The sequence below is a fragment of the Struthio camelus genome, chromosome 5 (genome assembly GCF_040807025.1).
Source record: "Struthio camelus isolate bStrCam1 chromosome 5, bStrCam1.hap1, whole genome shotgun sequence".
Lineage (NCBI taxonomy): Eukaryota > Metazoa > Chordata > Aves > Struthioniformes > Struthionidae > Struthio > Struthio camelus.
The window spans coordinates 80,476,501-80,497,669 of NC_090946.1; the positions used below are offsets into that span (position 1 = coordinate 80,476,501).

At 47.3% G+C, this 21,169-nt stretch overlaps 1 protein-coding gene across 8 annotated transcripts in view; it reads left to right on the top strand.

Annotated features, from left to right (window-relative positions):
* TXNDC16 (thioredoxin domain containing 16) overlaps nt 1–21,169 on the top strand; it is a 51,459-nt gene that overhangs the window by 12,123 nt on the left and 18,167 nt on the right. For 5 of the 8 annotated variants that reach the window (XM_068947546.1, XM_068947541.1, XM_068947545.1 and 2 more), the window contains 10 exons: nt 114–235; nt 755–878; nt 3,609–3,765; nt 5,025–5,191; nt 7,002–7,062; nt 8,560–8,695; nt 10,044–10,190; nt 11,761–11,820; nt 18,386–18,554; nt 19,251–19,387. In XM_068947546.1, coding sequence (XP_068803647.1) covers nt 114–235; nt 755–878; nt 3,609–3,765; nt 5,025–5,191; nt 7,002–7,062; nt 8,560–8,695; nt 10,044–10,190; nt 11,761–11,820; nt 18,386–18,554; nt 19,251–19,387 — 1,280 coding nt within the window. The remainder of the gene's footprint in view (nt 1–113; nt 236–754; nt 879–3,608; nt 3,766–5,024; nt 5,192–7,001; nt 7,063–8,559; nt 8,696–10,043; nt 10,191–11,760; nt 11,821–18,385; nt 18,555–19,250; nt 19,388–21,169) is intronic. The other 3 variants (XM_068947542.1, XM_068947548.1, XM_068947549.1) reach the window with 1 other exon arrangement.

Here is a 21,169-nt window from a genome sequence, read left to right on the forward strand (position 1 = left end):
TCTGCCAGCAAGAAGCTGCAGTTTTGCCTTGTTTTACCGATTGTGGTTGTGTGGCTGCAGATTCTGTCTTAAAAGGAAATAGCTGTTAATGATTTTTTCTTCTGACTTCTCAGTGCCCTGCTCTTTAATGAAGTTAAATATGTTGAAACGCTAGCAGATCTTCAGAACATAGAAAACTCACTGAAAGGGAGGTTGAACATGGTCTTCGCATATGTGCCAGCTACTGGGACAGCAGGTATTAACACTCAGCTTTTTCTCTTTACTCCCTTCGCAGAGCTTTCTTTGCTAAGGTAGAAGGCAGCTGGGTTTCTGACCCAGAATCCTTCAAGTGGAGGACTGAAGGAATGTAAAAGGGCCACCCAGATCCAGATGGGAGTTCTCCACCTCTGTTTGTCTCGCTGTGCTTCCAAAGGAATCAGTTTCACCAGGGCTCTTTTGCTGGGAGTTACAAACATTCAGAAATGTTTTTGAGAGGGAAAGCAAGCCAGTAATTTGCTGTCTTAATGAATAAACGCATTAGCAAATCTCTGGTTATGCAGTAAAATGCGTTCACTTAAACCATCTTCAAGTTTACTGGGGATCAGCAAGTGGATTTCAGTTCCAGTGACTCAGTTACCTTCAAGGAGTGTCTTCAAGCAGTTTTGTATTTTTACTGAGAGGTTTCTGGGCCTTGATGTTTACAACGGGTGAAGGGTGAGATCAGGAGTGGGCTGAGGAAGTATGAATTAGTCTAGCTTTTCTTTTTCCTCTTCAGAGCACAGAGCTGTGATGGAGGCGGCTTTCGTCTATGGGACTGCCCACCAGTTTGTTCTGACAACTGAGGCAACACTGATGAAAGACACTGAGTATGTCCAACCACCATCTCCCCCCCTGCCCGGGTAAAGCAGCTTCCCTGCAGCATTTGCTGTACTTATCTTGGTTTCTTAGATTCCCAGGTCAGATCTGACGTTGGCATCCTTGCTGACTTGCACGGGAGAAATAAGTCATTTGTGCTGGAAATGGATCTCTTTGCCTGACTTGAGAGCATTCAAACATTGTCAGGCCTATTTTGCAGTTGAGCTCACTTGTGGCCTCATGCTGAGCTAGAGAGCAGGATGAGGGGTGATCACTGAACACACTGTGGGCAGATATTTTGCAGTGGAAGATCAGTTCGGGGTCCTCAAGGATATTCAGGGCTCTCCTTCCAAGCAGCTGGAAGTGCTGACTATTCTCAGCCCCGTTGGAGGACAGCAAGGTCAGAGCCTGCACGTACAGTTTTCTTCTCTGAGATGAAAGACCTCAGCCTGGGATGGTACTAGGTTGTTATGTCAAAGATGGACAGTCAGCCCTATTGTGCTTTGACAAAACCGGCTGGTGCTTGTGCTCCTGGACAAGCCAGGCTATGAGTACTCACTGAACGGGATTTCATAGCAGAAGAGCTCTCTATCTTCCTTCTGTAGCTGACTTATTAATCCTCAGCCACGGGTTCCCGGGGGCTTTGCGAAACAAATCCAACTGCGCAATGGATGAGGTCACGCTGGAGTTACTGCAGATCAGGAGTGTCACTCCTCTCAGACTCCCTCCTTTCTCCCTGGTGCAGCTCAGATATGACAGGAGTCCTGTTCTAGTAGCACACTGATTTTCTTGGGGGCTGATATAACTGATGTCATAGTCTTAAAAAGCACTCAGTCCAAAATCTGCCTTGTGCTTTGGTGAGCAAGTCTGGCTGTCTGAGAGAAATAAGAACAACTGTAGTGGGTCAGAGCAAAGGCCATACAGCTTTGTGTCTTGTCTCTGCAGTGGTTGTAGAAGCTTACCAAGGGGTAGGAGAAAATGGACAGGTATTACGTGCAACCTCCCAGCTTCTGGTAGTCAGCGTTAGGACTCAGAGCTGGCATTGGACCTGCATTGTAGTCTTAACAGCCACCAGCAGACTCACCCTCCTATCTGATCTCTTTAAACCCGTTTTTACTGTTGGTTTCCATGACTTCCAGCAGCAGTGAGTTCTGCAGTTCAACTGCATGAGACAGTACTTCCTGGAGTGTAGTGTTGGAGACTGCCCACCTGATAGCTTCATTGGATCTGGCCAGCTCAGGCCATCTGTTCCCTCTGAAATGGGAGGAGCTGAATTAAAAGGGCAGATCCTTTTACATGACTTGCTGCTGATGGCCAGGCTGTCTGTGTGATATGCTGCAGTCCAGAAGTTGGGAGGGAGGAACGTAGGGATATCAGACAGGAGAAAAGAGGAAGTTGCACCTTCAGCAAAGGGTTTATACAAGGCTTTTCTGGCTTTCACATCTCCACTGCAATTTACCTGTCACAGCTGCAGAGGTTTGAGCTGTGTGGTTACTTGACTCTTGACGTTCTTTTCCCCTCCACTGTTGAGAACAGATGGGATTCACCTTCCTTTGTTAGGTGACTTTGCGGACAGCCCAGGCTTCTGGCAAGCGAGGTTACAAGCAGCCTGTTACAGGTTATTTTCAATGCATGGTCTGCCTATAAATGGCACTATGGCAATATGGGACCCTTTGACTGCTGTCCCTTTCACTGGCAGGAGACCCTGGCACACATGGGCAATGATAGCTCCACCTCCTTTGCTAGCTCCTCCAGGACCAGCTGCAGTTCTCCCCTCTCCTCTTTATCTGCACCTCTCCGATGGAGGCCCTGCCTCAGCAATTTCCTCTTGGCCATGGCCAGATCATCTGTTCACACACCTGGAGAAGGAAACTTGAAAGACAGATCCCAGAAGCGTTGGGGGCTGTTTTCTCATCCTTTCACGCTTCTGGGCAGGACAGTGACAGGGTCCACCAGCTCCTTGGACAAAGTCGTGTTCATGAACTCTCCAACTTTCTTCTCTGCAGGTAGGGCCTCAGCCCTTCCTTACCTGGAAGAACTTGGGAGGCAGTGGCAGACTGCAGGTAACACCAGGGCAATCACAGAAGTGGTCTTTCCCCAGGTTGTGATCCCGTCCTTGGGGGATCATGATCAAAGACAGTGTTTGTGACTACCGCTAGATGGCACAGTTGCCCTTTGGACAGGATGCGGCTTCATGCGGCTTAAAACAGAGAGGATACCAGCTGGCAGTGGTGTATGCCAGCGAAATGACAGTCGCTTCACCAACATGAGTAGCTTTCAGCCAACCAGGGCTGCAGGCTTTGGGGTCTTGATGTAACACTGTCCTCTTCCATGGAGAGATCTGAAAGCCCTTTACAAAGATGATGATCCCTCTTTTAGACATGAAGGAACAAAATATCACTGCTTCCTTTGGTACAAGCCCTGCCAACCGTGCCCATCGCTTGGTGGCATGACTGGTCCCACTGAGAAGACCTTAGCTTGTGACCTTCTCGAGGTGAGAAGGTCTGGGCCAGCTGGTCTGGGATTGAGGTCACGTTACACCTGATGAGCCAGGGTCTTCGTTAGATGGTCAGCATAATTCAGAAGGGTGCTTGGACACAGTGAGGCCTGGGAGTAGCAGGTTTCTCAGGAAAGTCTCATGAGCCCTTCAAACCCTGGATTTGAGGATCATCTGCCCTGTAAAACATGGCAGCAAACACTGTCATTCTGGCAGGGTGTTTTAAAACCCTGCAGTGCATCCCTAGCTTGGCATCGTTTCCTTTTCTGTCTTGCAGCAATGATGAGCCTGATGTGTCATCTGCCCAGCTGTTCTTCTGCCACTGTCAGCAGGCCATGGACCTGGCCCAGCCCTGCAGGAGGACGCCCATGGAGCAGGCTCTCACGATGCTGAACATCCACAGACACCTCAAGCTCATGGGGGCTCCCCTCGTGGTATGATTGGGAAGTCCCTGCAAGTTGTGCAGCGTGAGGGCAGCTGGCGCAGATGTGAGGATGAGGGAAATCTGAGCAGAGGGCAAGCTGAGGATGAGAATCTGCCCTTCCCCATGAAGTTAATGGTAAAGCTCCAGGCTGGGTCCAAGCAAAGAACAGGCCTGAGACTGAATATGAGTGACACTCTATTACATTGCTGAGCTTGCTCAGACCTCTTTTCCAGAGAGCCCCAGCACCAAAGTGTGCTCCTGCACTTGTCTGTGAGCACCGTGAGTGGGAAAGGGCCTAGTTCCCAGTAGAGTGGAGGTGCCCCTTTGACTTTGCTGGGACTTCTGGGCTTCCCCCAGGAGGCTGATCACTTGCGGGAGACAGATAGCAGCGATTCCTGCCTTGGTGGAGCATGTGGGACAGAAGACTCCCGCTGTCTCTTCCCACAGAGCAGTGAACTTAAACAGACCTCCTGTACCCACTGATGACAGCTCTGCCCAGCAGAAAGTATTGAAAAAGGAGTTGGGAAGTGCATCCTCCAACTTAAGTGTTTCCTTAAGCAGCTCCATGCTGTCATGAAGCAATATGTCAGAGACAGGAAGGGAAAGGATGCCAGCTCTTATCTTACAGGCAGGGTTTTCATACTGCCTCAGGGAATGGATGCCAGATTCTCTTAAAAATTAACAGAAACTTGACATCCAAAATTACTAGATCAGAAAGAATAAGTATAATAAAGCCCAGTTTTTTTAACAGAGAGGATCATAAAAGGCTGGAACAGTTTAACCAGGCTTGCGTGAGTTCTGCTTCAATGGAAGTTTTGGAATCAGGATTGGTGGCTTTTTCTCAAAGGTATTGTTTCTTCAGCTGAGGAATGCATGGTGGCTTGGACTGTGCAAGAGGTGAGACTATGAGGTACCTCCTGGCCTTAGAAACTGCAAACTGTGAAAACCCTGACCTAGCTTCAAAGTTTCAATGAGGAAGTTGTTCTTTCCTTTTAATCTTAGCTTCTATCAATTTGTTAAAGTGATGGCGATCTGGCAGTTGATTTTCTAGGAACTGAGGCTTACTGCAGTCTCACTGTCTGTCTGTCTCTCGGTGCCTCCCTTGCCAATTGCTTGTGACTCTGTCAACCAATTTCAGTCACGTTTCACGAGCCTCAGAGATAATAAATTCCCAGAAGTCCCATGAAAATAGACAGCTGAATGGAAGAGAACTGAGGCACATTCACACATGTGAAGATGAGCAGCAGTATACTGTTGTCTCTTTTCCAGACAGAAGTTGCTGAGGACCCAGAGAAAGTTTCCACTGTTCACTTACAGCTTGGGCTACCGCTTGTGTTCATCCTCAGCCAGAAAGAGACCTATGAAGCAGACAGGAGAACAGCAGAGTTTGTGGCCTGGCAGCTTTTGGGGAAAGCAGGAGTTGCCCTTTTGTCCAGGTATTTAATCTCAGGTGTTTATGGGACTCTCCTTGCTTTTTGTGATGTTTCTGAGCCATATTACCTACAGCCAGTCCCAGGATAATGGGATCGTAGTCAGTGAGCCCGCTAAGATCTGTACAAGAGGCAGTAAAACTAGATTCTCTCTTGCGAGAGCATGTTAACGTTTGAAGCTTCTCTAGAATCAGATTAGTTGGATTTCAGCCTCTGACTGGGCCTACTGAAGTGTTTGAGTCTCTTGCTGATTTAGAAGTAGAAAAGTAGTCAGACTACAAGATACTTCAGGAAGGAAACCTAGAAAGCACAGACCAAAAGTTTGTGTTTTGCTCTCAAATTAATGACAGGGAAATCTGGTAAAGGACATGGACTGTTGGTGCTGATGTGCATGGGTGCTGGTGTAGAACTGGGGTCTCTGCTCACTAAGCAATCTCTCTTCAATCAGGGATGTCGGTCTCTGAGTTGTGCAGCATACTGGTCCTGCCCTATGAGAAGAAGGGACACGCTTGTGGCTGGCCTTAAAAAAGTTGTGCTGGAGAGAGCTGGTGGTTTCCTCTGTGGTTGACTATTGGTTTTTTATCTCTGTCCCATGGGCTCAGAAGTGAGCCTGCGTACACCAGACCATGACCTGTGTGCTCTCCGCAGCCCATCTTGGCCCTGGCCTGCCTGTAACTTGAACTCAGAGCCTCCACATGGTGCTTAGGAAGAACTGATTTGTGTTTGCAAACGATCCCATAGTGCCTTACTGCAAGGGATTTGCAGCCTTTGTAGGAATGGTTGCATGGACTTTTGTGTCATCTGGTGTGTGATTAGCTTGTAGCTGCACCGTGCCAGAACAAGGCCAGGCTGCGTAAGTAAGAAACTTCAGTGCCATGCTGAGGTGTAAGGACACTTGAGCTCTTCAAGGTGCAGCAGGATTCTGTGCTGTCGCTTAGCCTGGGCTCATATGTGGAGCAGGTCTCGTCCTGAGAGGCTTGTGTAAATGAGAGCAGGGATAAATAAAGGCTCTTCAGTTTCCACACATTTCATAGTAAATTTGGCATTTTGGGGAGGGTTTTTTCACCTTTAGATTTTTTTGCTCCACTGACAGAGGAATGGTCCCACCACACAAATAGGAGCCCAAGGGCAGGCATAAAGCTGAGCCTAGCGGGCAGAGACAGGCTAACACCTGCTGAGGGCTTATGTGCTGCTCTGAGTGGGTGAGGTATGATCTGGACCCTGAATAGTTGGCAGTGTGTGATGAGTTGGGAACTCGTGTTCCTGTGCTTGGCCAGCCCCTCCTGTATTTTAGGGGCTGGAGGGTGACACAGTAGCTGTGGGTTGGGACCTTGAGGTGGCGTGTCCTCTCTGTGTCCGTGCTTCTGGCGGCAGTGCAAATTGGAGGAGATGGAGGAAGGATGGGTGTGGGCACTTTTTCCAGCTTTCTGCCATCACAGTATCTCCCTGTATGGAGGCACTTGACTGCATTTACTCATGAGCTAAAATCCACTAGCAGAACAGCTGCATTGGGACACAGCTACCAGTGCGTTGGCAAAGACACAAATCACAGGACAGAAATCCAAACCCTTTGTTAAATTTGCCTGTTATGCAGTACACGTAGTGTCAGTCCCACCAGAAGGTCATTTGGAATCTATTTTTCCTCCACTGATACTGATTCAGGTGGGCTGGGTTCCTGCAGGTCCTTTGAGGCCCAGAAGCACAACTCGGTGAGGATGTGGCATTGCTGGGAGAGGCGTGCTTGCAACCAGGCAGGCCAAACAGAGTGGTAGCCTTACAAGTCACACCATCTAACAAACACTTTGTATTTTGGAAGGGATGTTGTGGATTTGAACGTCCTGCTCCAGTCAAACGTCGCTCTCAAGACACCAGATGAGGTTAGATGCTGAATTTCTTTATTATACCAAGGCTTATTTCCCTGTCTGGGCATGGTGCTCTTGCGGAGAGCTCTTTGGGGTGTTGCTCTCCTCCATGGTCATTTAACAGCCTTCCCAGAATTTCAAGGCCAAGTGCCTTTCCTTAGCAGCACACATGTATTTGGAACTACCTGAGATTGGTACTGTGGAGAATTGTTCCTGCTTATTAGCAGATAGAAGAAAGGAAGTGCTTATTTTGGGTTCTAAACATAGGGTGGCATCTTCTGTTACACGACAAGGCCATGCAAGGTTGTGAACTATGTAAGGTCTATGTCCAAGTCCAAATTCCCCAAAGATGTGGACTTTAAAAGACCCTTGGCAAAGTCCTTCTAAGGATTTAGGAAAGATGTTGAAAAGGTGGGAGAAGAAATGAACCTGAACCTGTTGAGAGCCGGAAAGCAAACATCCAGAGGTACGCACTAGAGTGATGTGAGAGAATGCATCTGACAGTGATCTGGGAAAAGGGCAGGGCGTAAGTTAAATGAGTTTGATCAAGATGAGCTAAACTTTGGAGGGACCTGACCTAGCTTGTGAGGCAGGATGGAACTTAGCACTGACAAATGCCAGAGAACACACTTTGCCCCACGTAACCTGAACTGTCACACTTGTGATTGCGAGAGATACAGGATCAGACCTGAAGCTGATTGTCCCTTGAGGGCTTCCCCTACCATGGTGAAAGATGTGCATATTGCTTTTCTCCTCTTAGGGCCAATGGGAGGTGCCAGCAATTTGTCATTGCTCTCTCTCAGTTCATTATAAAATTCATTTTCTCTGAAGTGCCTTTTGCTGACACAGTGCCAGAACTGGTTTTAGGCTGACAAGGTCTCATTTTTGAGAAATGCATTTTGTTCTCTTCTTTCCATGGGTTGGCAGCCCATTACACTTGGGACCACTCTTCTTTGTTGAGCTCCATGAGATAAAAGATTGTTTGTGCCGTTTTCCCAGGATGCTCTGACCTAGTCTAAGATGGTGCTCCTGGAGAATCCTGTTGCAATATTTTAAGAAGTTCCTGCCCTTGAAGTCTGCCCCGTCCCTCTGCCAGAGGGGAGACAGCCGACTTGGACTGTGTACCTGTACCTCAGCTCTGTCTTTCACGGTTTGGCCTCTGGGCTTTTCCTCCCAGTGGCAGGTCTGCGTTAAGATGTTGGGAGGCAGAGCAGGTGTTTACTTCCGCCACCCCGGTTACAGGTACAAAATCCCACATAGTCGCAAGTGCTTCCTGACAAGGCAACATCAGTCTGGAGTGAGATAACCTCATGGGCGGGTGAAATCAGGCCATAGAAACACACCCCAGAAGCTGTTTGGCAGCTTTAGGAATTTGTTGCTGTACCCCAAAAATAAGGAACAGGGTGGTAGGCAGCCTTAAACAGATCTCCACATCAGCCTTGAGTTTGGATTGCAGACAGAGTAGACACAGGGTGTTGGTTTGTTCCCCCTGATTTATTCTGTTTTCTTTAGGGTGTGCCAGTCAAATACTTGGTTTTGGAAGACACTGATGAAGTTATAACCCTGGTAGAAGATAAGAGCAAGTTTGAACAAATCCAGGAGGATGAAGATGAGGAAGATGAGGATGAAAAAGAGAATGATAATCAAGGTGTGCAACTAAATCATGAAATGCAGTTAGTCATCAGATAGGAGATGCGATCAGCATCTCCTAGATACATCCAAACATACGTTGAAGCGTTAGAGAACATTTTTGCAAATCCCAGGCATAGTCACATGACGGTTGTACAAAGTGGATCTTTCATCCTCTGCAGATCACTGGAGATTCATGACAGATAGGCATAATTTTTAGGGCAAAGTCCAGGGGAAAAACTCAGCAGCTGTTACAGGAACAGTTGCAGAGGTGCTGCATGGGGGAGATACGTACTTCTGTTTGAATGAGTGCAGCTTGAAATGCTTCAGAGGAATGAAGGGTTTGAAGTGCAGTGACCCAGCCCTATCTCCCCTTCAAGCTCCAGAAGAAGAGCCTTACAATTGCCAGTTCCTTTGGAAAGGTCTGAGATGTTTTTCTAAGAGCTCTTTCTTGTGTTCCAGGGCTGCTTTCCCCAGGTAGAAAACACTGGCCCCTGTGATGTGTTCTTGACAATACATTTGTTTTCCAGACAAAATTGTCATTGTTTTCCAAAAAATGTGGCAAAAGGTCCTAGAGGAACTAGTATTCAACATGATTAAAGAATAGCGTCCAAATCTGAGGATGCAAGTAATAGTGTGACATGGCATAAGTGCATTTTAATGAGTTTGCCTGTCTGCCAGTGAGTGTTTCTGTATCTGTTTCCACTGCTCCCCCAGGCAAGGGGTTTACTTAACCCCATGTTGACAGTCACCATGTCTCTGCTGAGTGGTGGTTACTTACTAAAATGTGCTAATGGTGTTGCGAACAGGGGGGCTGCAGTTCCCTAGAGAAAACAGTACTTTGCTCAGAGGACCTTTACCTCCATAGGCCCATTCAGATCTGTAGCAAGCATACCTCTCTGGGTAACCCCCAGAGGGAGCCCTGGGTGGCAGGGGGCAGGCATATTTATGACCCGCTTTACGTTGACTGCTGTTGCCCGTGAAAAAAAGCTTTGTGCCTGTGAAAGTGACTTGAGGAGGCGAAGAAGTATGTCCAGGGCAGCAGGGAAGCACCCAGAAGAGGCGTTGCTAACAAACAGCAAAACACTCCATTTGGGACTTTATTTCTCTTGTGCTTCCCCCTGCGGACCCTTGAATCAGCCTGTCTTGTTAAAGTGTCTATCCTTGCCCCCAAAGTCTTTGTGGTCTGTGTTGTGAGACTGTACAGCACCCAGTGCAGCCAGAATCCGTACAATGTTACTGCGCTGTGAAGATATATGAAATTCTCCCAGTTCTACCAGCTTTTGCACTGATTGCTTGCAGCTGATGAATTCTTGCGGCCTGTGTGTGCATATTTGTTTTCATGCATGGATGTTGACCCCTTGCAGACATTCAAGATGATCAGGTGATGGAAGCAGTTTCCAGGGACAGGAAGCAAGAGCTGCCCCTGGAGCAGATCCTTACGTTGACAGAGGAAACCTTTCACTCTGCTATGGTTGAGGCTGCCCAGATGGTGGTGCTGTTTTATGCCAGCTGTGAGTATGAAACGTGGACTAAGAGTCCCTTCACCTACACTTGCACTGATCGCTGCACTTTCTATATTGTGATGATCCTGTAGACAAGGTTAAGTGGTAAATAAATTATCTGTCTTGTCACTTGTGCCCTAACCCACCATTAGCAATCAGATTAAATCAGTTTCTCTCACTGACTGATACTCTATTGAGACAGAGTATCTCTCACTATAAAATATATCAGTGCTCATAGACCCCTTGAGGTTTTCCAGCTAGCTTTTACAGGGGCTGCATGTGGGACAAGAGAGGAGGTTGTGGCAGCAAGGCATCATTCTAGCTGAATGGCAGGGCCCAGGGGGTTGTGTTCAGTGGTACAGTCTAGCTGAAGGCCAGTAGCTAGTGATGTACCCCCAGGGGTCAATGTTGGGTCCAGTATTGTTCAACTTATTCATCAGTGACCTGGATGAAGGGACAGAGTGCCTCCTCAGCAAGTTTGCTGATGATACTAAACTGGGAGGAGTGGCTGATACCCCGGAGGGCTGTGCTGCCATTCAGAGGGACCTGGTCAGGCTGGAGAGCTGGGCAGAGAGGAACCTCCTGAAGTTCAACAAAGGCAAGTGCAAGGTCCTGCACCTAGGCAGGAATAACCCCATGCACCAGGACAGGCTGGGGGCTGACCTGCTGGAGAGCAGCTCTGCCGAGAAGGACCTGGGAGCGCTGGCGGACAACAAGGTGACCACGAGCCAGCAGTGTGCCCTTGTGGCCAAGAAGGCCAATGGGATCCTGGGGTGCATGAGGCAGAGCGTTGCCAGCAGGTGGAGGGAGGTGATCCTGCCCCTCTCCTCAGCCCTGGTGAGGCCTCCCCTGGAGTCCTGGGTCCAGTTCTGGGCTCCCCAGGACAGGAGACATGGACAGACTGGAGCGAGTCCAATGGAAGGCTACAAAGATGATGAAGGGACTGGAGCATCTCTCCTATGAAGAAAGACTGCAAGAGCTGGGCCTGTTGAGCTTGGGCAAGAGAAAGAGAAGACTGGGAGGCGATCTCGTAAATGTGCACAAGTATCTGAAGGGAGGGTGTCAAGAGGATGGGGCCAGACTCTTCTCACAGGTGCCCAGCGACAGGACAAGAGGCAACGGGCACAAACTGAACCACAGGAAGTTCTGTCTGAACCTGAGGAAAAACCTCTTTCCTGTGAGGGTGCCAGAGCCCTGGAGCAGGTTGCCCAGAGAGGTAGTGGAGTCTCCTTCTCTGGAGATATTCAAAAGGTGTCTGGACGTGATCCTGGTCAACATGCTCTAGAGGACCCTGCTTGAGCTGGGGGGTTGGACTAGCTGATCTCCAGAGGTCCCTGCCAACCTCAACCATGCTGTGATTCTGTGATCATGCGTTAGCCTGGAACATCTGGTTGCTGTCTCCTGCATAGAAACATAAAAGTCCAATTTTTTTTTATTTTCCTCAAGTTCTTGCACAAAGCTTGAGGTGCTTCAGGATGTAGAGAGTCACAACAGTAGAAGTGTAACCTTGTCAGAGAGCAAGATGGCGGCCATCTGTAGCCTATATGTAACTCAAAGCTGTGTCTCTTCTGTATTTCAGGGGAGGCAGTGTCCCTGGCAGTGCTGCGGTCTTATGTGGAGGTGGCTGGTCACCTGAAAGGTATGGTGCCCCAGGTCTGAGCGCTTGTTTAGCTGGTCTGCATCTGCCCTGGCCCAGTAGGAACCAGAAGACTAAGATAATGTTGGTGGTACCTCATTCAGTCACCTGAATGTGCTTTTTTTTCTTCCCTAACTCTTAAGGAAAGCATACCCATATCAAGGTACTTAGGAAGAATATTGTGTTTTTTATTTAGGAACCTTTACAGTCTCTTTGTGCTTCTGTAAAGGCATGAGACTGGGAATGCAGCTTTGTGTGGTCACATTGTGCTGTGAGTGTAAGTTGGTACGCACCAGGTTCCCAAACTGCCTTTCAGCTGAGATTTGTGATGTTGGTGGCCCCAGTAATTGTATGATGAATGCCCAGGGGGAGGGCCAGGGCACATCAGGAGCATCGAGTGACACAGCCTGGCCTTCCGAGCGAGGATGGGCAAACAACAGGCATTACAGCCTGCATCCCAGAAACAAGCTCCTGTTTATGCCCTTCAGTGCTAGGTCCTGTATGGAGCAAGGAGACATTCTGAATGCTACACAGCATCCACGGGGAATCCATGAGCTTCCCAGTGCAAATCAGGAGTCAGTGTCAGGAGATCCAGAGCAGGGCTTGGGAGTTGGAGCAGAGTGAAGCTGGGTTAGGCAAGGTAGTTGGGAAGAGATGCCAACACAAGGGGAAGAAGCCTGGATCAGGAAGAAGGTCTTGAGCTACGTGGGACTGAGGACCACAGCTGAGAATCAAATTCAAAGTATGGCTTTGGGGCAATCTCCCAGCTCCTCAAAAGTACTGGTATCTGTGTGTCTGCTGTTTGGGGTAGAGCACATTTCCTAAGGGCTCAGAAGCCAAGACCAGCTGTCTGAGACATGAATCACTCATGCTGAAGAACATATTTTGAGATGCAGGACCAGATCCCACTTTTGATGCTAATTCTCTGTGCAAAATGGCACTGAGAATAGGCCATATAGGATCTAGTGCAAGAGGATGGAAGAGACTCGGGACTGGAATGACCTCATAAATCATCCAGTAACACGTTCAGCAGATCATCACCAAATTAAGTTTATAGCAACCCAAATTGTTTTCCCCTTGCTAAGAGATCCGGTCTAACAAGAGATCGTGAGAAGCATCTTTGTTTCTTGCTGACCTGAGCAAATTTTCTGCTGTTGCAGTAAGACTGAGCCATTTTCACCATCACCCACTGCAAAAGCAGACTAGTGTCATTGCAAGATAGGAGCGAGCACACCCAGCCTGTGTTGAGGACATTGCATTGCATTGTACGCCTCAGAAGGAGAGGCCTTGAGTCAGACCATTCCCAGATAATGACAAGACTTCATCAAGTTTTCAAGATAGTTGATTTGATCATAGAAGATCCACGTTTTTGGGGCTGCAGCATGGGTCGTTTGCCTGAAGAGCACACCTTTCTGATCTGGAGATGTACCACTGTGAATTTGGGGAAGAGAGCTGATGTTAGCAAGCCGACTATGCTGACGGGGTCCTTCGTGCTCTGTTTGTCCTTCACCTCCCTCCTGCATCTTGGTCTTTTTACCTTTTTCCCACAGGGTGGTCCTATTCCATGGCCATTTCACTAGCTCCCAAAGTTGTTTGCTTCCCTTTTGGAGTGTTGTATGCAATGAAGGCACAAGGTTTGTGAATGCGGGGGGAGGAAATCCTGCAATTCAGGGCTTCATCCCTTGAGTTGTTCTGTTGTCCAAAGGTCAAATGCTGACAGGATTATTTATAGAGGAGTGATCCAAACACCACCACACATGTATTGCTAAAGACCAGTGGAGGAAATATCGTTCTGAAATAAGAAGGTGCTTTCAGTAACTAGCCAAGGCTAAACAAAACTGTGTGGCCTGTGGGGAAAAGGGAAGCAATGGCTTGATCATGTCTCTACTGCAAGAGTATCAGAGCTTTTACAGAAGAAGAAAATTCTGGCCCACAGATGTGCTGCTGCAGTAGGTTTGCAAAGTGTTGATTGCCTTTGAAATATGGTAGAGCCACAGTAACAAAACTAAGCATTTGGAAAGATGCCAGAAGAGCTTCAGTGCAGATATTAAAGGTAATTCATCTAGGAAAGAATAATCCAAACAATGTCTACATGATACTGAATTTGAAACGTGCGGTTATGGCTCAGGAAAAGGATCCTGGAGTTGTTGTTGGCAGTTCTCCAAAACTGTGAGGTCCGTGTGCAGCCAAAGGAGCCACAAAGTGCTAGTGTTATTATGAGGAAAGGTCTTGAGAAAAAGAAGACAGAGGATACCGTTTTGCAGCTAAGAAAGACACTAGTGTACCCCTGTGTGCAGTTCTGGTCCCTGCCTCTCATGAAGGATGTAGAACAGGACAATTAAAATGATCAATGCAATGACATAGCTGCTTCAATGAGGAGAAACTGAAGAGGCTGGGGCCCTTCAGTTTGGAGAGGAGAATGCTGAAGGGGAGCCAACTGAGCTTTACAGAATGACGAAGGTGGTGGATTTGGTGAACTGCAGGTCTTATTCTCCAGGTCTTATAATGCTAGAAGAAATGAGCACTGGATCACTTTAAAACGGATAAGAGGGAGTCCTTACGTATGCAGTGATTAGTTAACTTCTGAAACTTGCTGCCACAGGGCTATGGAAGCAGATGGTGTCAGCAGGGTCAAAGGCCATTGGATAAGTTCATAAACAGCAAATTCGTAAATGGACATCCCGGGCATGGCTGTGCCTGTGTCATCCCTGTATAACAGCTGGAGGAGCTGGAGGAGGAGGGACCGGAGTGAGTGCCTGGGCTCGCATGCTATCCCTAAGGAATGTCTCCTACTGCCATCTGAGACTGGGCTAGATGGACCCTGGGGCTGACCCTGTGGGGCAGTTCTTGTGTTCTCAAAATGTGCATTTGGGGAAGCGGCACTCCTTGGGACAACAGAAGAGGACACAGAGTGAGGCAGTGTTGTGTGTTTCTAGGTGTGTTTTTGGCCTTTTTTTCAAAGAAGGGAGGAAACCAGTCTGGAAGAGCAGCAATATTTGGTGCTGAAAAACAATTCGGCTTCCCTCGTCTGTGCTTGTGGAGTCATCTTGACCAATGGCTTTCAAAGACAAGGGTCTGAAGTTGTAGTTCAAAGGCATGACAATCACCCGTGTGTTTTAGCAGTGTAAATCCACGGAGCCCAAGTTTGAAGTAAGGGTTAAAGAGTCCACCGTGAAACTAGACTCCTGTGTTGGAAAAGTTTGGCAACAGGGAAATATCCGTACATGAAATGGGTGAAGGAATGAGTGGAAACCAGACCCTGTGTGGGCCTGTGGGAGATGGAAGTGTCTGCAGTTAAATGGCAGTAGAGAGGACTCTGGGAGGAAAGTTGCCAGGCTGTGTACATTCCCTATCACCTGTATACAGAGAAGCTGTAAAGTCTCAGATGACTTATGTTGGCTGCCCCTGCTTGCTCTGTAATGTGGTGTGAGAACTGAAATCTTGAAGCCCACTGAAGGATTTGGAAATACTCTCTGTACCTTGACGTAAGGGTTTGGTCAGAAGTTCCATGTTGTGGAGATGAGGGGAAGGCAACATGGCGAATGCTTGGTTGTCACACCCCTTTCAGAGGAGTCCCAACTCTCCTTCTGTACTCGAAGCTAGGTGGGGCCGTGATCTGCCAGAACGTACTACGCCTCTTCCTGTTATCAAACACACAGCATTTGTAACGCATCAACAGCTTGTGGTCTGTGAATGGAGAACGTGGTCCAGTTGGGAATAGTATAGTGATCATCCTGTACAATGTGTTGCTCAGGCCAGCTGAGGCTCCCTTGGAGATCACAGTCACTTTTGGTACATAAACCCTCAGGGTAGTATCTGCAGCTCCTGGGGGAATACTTAGGCTCGTATATTAGAGACCTAGAGCAGTCTTGCAACTCAGTTTTAACAAGACATCAAAGCCATGTTCCCATGTAATTTTTCTTTCAGATTTGGGCAAGACACAAGATTAAATGGTGATAGGTGATAAGAACCAGCCATGCCAGATCAGAGGTGTAAAACAAATCCAGGGGTAGGCTTTTAATTTAAGATGTTATTTCACAGCCTGGAGAAAGACACAAACCATTTGTGTTCTCTTGGAGTGTTTTGACAACTGCTGACTGTTGGAGTTGAATTACAGGACCCTTAGCTTAGTGCTGCCCCTTGTTTCTTTCTGTTCATACATTTGACACAAGGCAGAACAGCAGTGAACTCCTAATGTGACAGAGCTGCAAAGCAAAACCTAAAACCAGGGATGCAGCAAATGGTCCAGTGGGATGTCCAGGACATGCAGATAGGGGATGGGAAAACATGCTAAGAGGTCACCTGTGCCTTCAGCTTATCTATGGGGATGCCTTGCCAATCCCTGGCAGACACATTTTCAACTTGTGGTTAAAATCTCTCCACAGCTTTTGTGCTGAAGACTCAGTTATGTTTGGCTGTCAGAAGCTTCTTGTAATGCCTGACCAAACCTCCCTACCTGAAAAGAGGTTGTTTCTTGTCCTTGCCCAAGTGGCCACAGAAGGCGATCTCACTGTCGCCTCTGAAAGCAGACTTTACGTGTTGTTAGATTTTATTGGCTCCTTTTTCCAGTTGATTTCCAATCAAAAGGAACTCAGTTCTTTGGGCTTTTCCTCAGTGGACGTGTTTTCCAAACCTCTCCCTCCTCTAGATTTTGTTTCATATGCCTACATCTCTCCAAGAACGTGTTTTCCAACCTGCATGAGGGTTTGCTGGGCTCTGCAGATGTGTCAGCAGGAGAGAATAGAACAGCATCATTTTCTTCTCGTGCCCTGCAGACACTGCTTTTGGGAGTTCATCCCAGAATGAGCTTTGCCCCTTTCTTCAGCATTGATGGTATCTGTACATCCGATTTCCCATTACAGAATGTTGCTGTTTTTACACTTTTGCCTTCAAATTGTTTTCTGCCCCTCTGGATTTGGGATCATTTGCAGATTGGATGTATGCTCTTTAGTCCAGATCCTTAACAAAAATAGTGATCAGAACCAAACCCAGGAAAGACAGAGGAGAAAGCTTGGTTGCTTTGATCTTCTGTACTCCTGAGAAGTCCATATCAGCTGCCCTTACTCTGGTTTCTGAAGGACAGAACACCTTGCTGTAATCTGCCTCCATGTATGTACTTGTCTCTACATTTAGCCCATCTTTCCCGTGTAACTATTGAATCCTGTTCAAACAAATTTATTGAAGGCATAAAGATCTCTGAGATGTTAAATTCCGGCAATGGGTGTGGGTAATGTATGGCCTGAGGACTGTACACAGGCCTGCTGTTGTTGGTCAAGCCTGCAAGTAGGTAAGAGGCAGGTTAGGTGAGCTTGGCAACCAAGAGGTAGTGACTAGTTAAGCCAGTCACAGCTCACGTGCCAGATGGTTAGCACGTGCTTAGCAGTGGACTAGAAGCAGCATGTGCTAGTTTTTGCCCAGCCTGCAGATGAAAAGAAGACTGCTAAGGACACACTGGAGTTGCCAGCACTGTGTCTTGGGCATGTGGGAAGCCTGCAGGTAAACAAGATTCATTTGTTTCAGTGCTTACAAATCCCTTTGGTTTATGACTTTTGTGAAGCTCATAAAAAAACTTACTTAGAACTTCTCCCCTCAGCAGGAATCAAAGTTAGACTGACTGCCCTATAATTCTCAAGTACTCCCTTTTCCTTGTCTTTACTTGTGAGACGCCAGTCTCAAGGTCCTAAAGGTTACTGCTAGTGGCTTGGAGATGAGCAGCTTCCGTAGGTACAATAGGGTGAATGCCGTTAGATTGCCCGTCTGTATTACTTCTATCTTGTCTACAGGACCTTTAACTGCTCTTTGCGTACTTAGTTCTGTGCTTTAGAGAAAATGGACGGTTTTCAATATTGGGCAGCTTTTTAAAGTGAAAAAGCCTTGAATACATCAGCCTCCTCTGTGCCAAGCTTTATCTTCTCTTTCCTGTAAGTGAGGGCTCGCATGGTTTCTTTGTCTGGCCCTTATTCCTAAGGTATTTCCAACATTTTTCCTTACTGCCTTTTATGCTTCTGGATATTTGCCTCACGGGTTTCATTAGTCTCCCTTTGCGTAACTGTCCAGATGTCGTGAATGTCTTTGTCCCTGAGAATTTCCTTCCGAGAAGCGCAACCTACCGCTTCCCTGAGTTTGCTCTCTCCATAGTCTGTTGTTCGGATCTTTCCACACCTGACGAGGTATTTAATAAAAACAGTTGGAAACAGTTATTATTATGCTCAAAACCGTAAGGCATATCCACGAGCAGCTTCAAGAGGGAGATAGCCTGGACCCAAAGGGAGCATGTATTCAGGCTCAGATTTTGACATCCTGCTCACACAAAGCAGCATTTGGCTCCAGGCGTGGTCTTGCCACTTTTCAGTGGTAGCCCACCTGTGCTGCCTGCATGTGCACACAGTGTGTTAAGATCCAGCCTTATAGGACTCTCACCAAAGCAAATAGGAGTTCTGGAAGCATAATATGAAAATATGCAATAGTATCCAAGGAAGTTCACAGAAGATCTCTTTTTCAACCTTTTCGTCCTTATTTTTTTCTACCTCTCTGATGCTATTTATATGTATTTTGTTTTCCTTTCTAGGAGCTCAGGGGATTTTGCTCTCTCAAGTAAACTGCTGGGACTGGCCTGGGGTTTGCACAAAGGAGAACGTCACTCAGTTTCCTACCATCAAGATTTATGAAAAGGGAGGGCAATCACTGACATACAATGGCATGTTGGGAACAGAAGAATTGGCCAGTTTCATCTTATTGTAAGTGTCTATTCATGAGTCCCTACAAAATAAGATCGGCACATCCACTAGATGATGTTCTGGATACATCACTGCCTTTGTAGGAATGGAACATGAGGAACATGAAATGGAATTCCTTTTTGGAAAAATAAGGTCAGATCTGATTTTAGACCTGGTTTGGAAATTAGCTTAATAACTTTCTGTGCTTTTCATTGTCAGGGAACACCTATTCTTGGACAATACATCCATCTCCTGTCACTGACCCTCTCTCTTTCCTGAAATTCCTTCCCTCTTATTTTTAATGTGGGCAACAACCCAAGAAGGCTCATTGAGTGTGGTCCTAACCTCATGATATTGGTGGCAAAGCCATCTTTGATTTTAGTGGAGGCAGAGCTAACCCCTCACTGTAAACCAAGGGAGCTCTGCAGTTTAACTGAGAGGTGTCAAACTATCCTCTGTGTACAGATAGGATCTCAGAGCAGCCAGTTGGGCTTAGGGCTGTTCTCTCCTCCCCATGACCAGGCCCAGTGCATTGCTGTGACTAAGCATTGCCCTTCCTTCCCAGAAGGCGAACAGATTCTGTCCCTAATGAGACATAACAGTTGTCATATTTGATTGGGGTGCTGTTGTCATAACGAGGATTTAGGTTGCCCTTTTGTCTCCTGTCCCAAAAGTGAAGAACAAGGTGGCCCGTGTTGTTTCCTTGCCTTTCTGTAGGAGCCAAGTTTCCTGCCCTCTGAAGCTGTCCACAATTGATGAAGCAGAAGGATATTTAAGAGGAGAGCTTCCATCTGGACTTTCATCCTATCACCGCACTTTGGTTCTAGGAGTGTTTAGCACAGCCGCAAGTGAAGGTTAGTGCTGTGCTCATGGGTTAGATGCTCCCATTTCATTCCTGCTAGGAGAGGGACAATTCTGGGCGTTTGGAAATTCCTCTGTATTTCATGTTCTCCAGGTGGCAAATCATATTTGCTCACATCAAAGCCTGCCTGGTACAGCCCTTCTTACTTGTTGCAAGCAGAAGATTGCGGGTGGTTTTAGATGTGTGACCTAAGGTCTGTGCCCTATTTCAGAGGATATGCAGCTGTCACCCAGCAACTGTGGGCATGTTTACTACACACAGTGTGGTTGCATCTGACAACCCTGACGGGGATCAGAGCCATTATGCTTGGAGCAGTACGAAAGAACAGTGCCCTGGGTATGCTGTCCCAGGGCTGCCCCGCTCTCTGAGCAAAGAAGTTTTCCCAAATGTCCAACTTGAACATCCCAAGCCAGAATTTATGCCTGTTGTCCCTGTTATATCTCCTGCCCCTTAGCATGAAGAGTTTAGCTCTGTCATGTTTGGAACTTGCCTTCAAAGTCGTTGTACGTTGCTGCGAAATCCCTTCTTAGCCTCTTCACCCGACTGAACAAGCCCAGCTCCCTCAGCCTTTTCTCATGCCGTGTACCCCATGCCCCTAAGCATTCTGGTAGCCCTCTGCCAGACACTCTCCAGTTCCTCAGTTTCCTTCTTGAGTTGGGTCCTGAAACTGGACACAGTATTTCAGGAGTGGCCTTAATGGTACCACGTAGAAGGATTTGTAACTTCCCTCAGTCCATTGTTGGAACAGGTTCCCAGGGCAGCCTGACAAAGTTGGAACTGCCCCAAAGGGGATATCACAACATGCTCTTTCTTAAAAAAGCCCTTTTCACTAGCAGATTGGTAGTTATCTTGTTGACTCCTCCTCCTGCTGATATGGGAGTCCCCATCCCTGCAGCCAACACACAGTCTGAAACCTTTAAAAAAAAACCAAAGCAGCAACAAGGTAAAAATACAGAGTTATTGCATCATAAGCAGTGAACTTTGTGAACAGTGACTTTGTGAAATCCACCTTTGGACTTTGAAACAGGTGAGCACGGACACCAAAGTGATGGGCGCCAGCTATAAACACTAAGCAAAGTTGCTGGAAGGAGTGATCTGAACATATCTGAATTTGTCTCTCTCTGTAATTTCAGCCAGTTTATTCCTGGCCAGTGCTAGGACAGCAGAGTTCAGAGAGACTGAAACTTGGAAGAGTCCTGCTTTCTCTGCCCCTGTTTGCTGTGCAGTTTGCTGTTAGTCATTTGAATGCCACAGCAGTATCAATTTGTTGCGTGCCGTAGCTGTGGTACAGGATCCAGTGGGTTTCCACACTCTTGCTGAAAGACAGGAAAATGGGTCTGAGAGGTGCAGTGACTTTTCATGTGACAATCGCATATGTTAAAAGGGGAGAGAGACTAAAGTCAGTCTGGAATTGGGACAACGGATCATGCTTCAGTCAAAGTCATAGGGGACAGCTAGGACCTTTCTAACCCTACAGTCTCTCAGTTACCAGCTCCTCCTGGGAATTACGGCAGTAAAAAAGGCAGATTTTGATCTTTGTGAAGATAAACATTTCAGACTGTTTTCCATTGTGAAGCTCTATTTTGCCTGTAAACTTTGGTTGAACACAAATCAAACCACTTTCACTTTCTCAGATGAGAAGGTCAAAAGGGAATCCAATATGCTGAGAGATAAGAACAGAATAAAATGTCTGGAACCAATCAGACAATATTTGGGTTGTGTTGACAGTCAGCTAACTGCTAGTGCACCTTCCTTCTTCTGCAGTGCCTGCGTC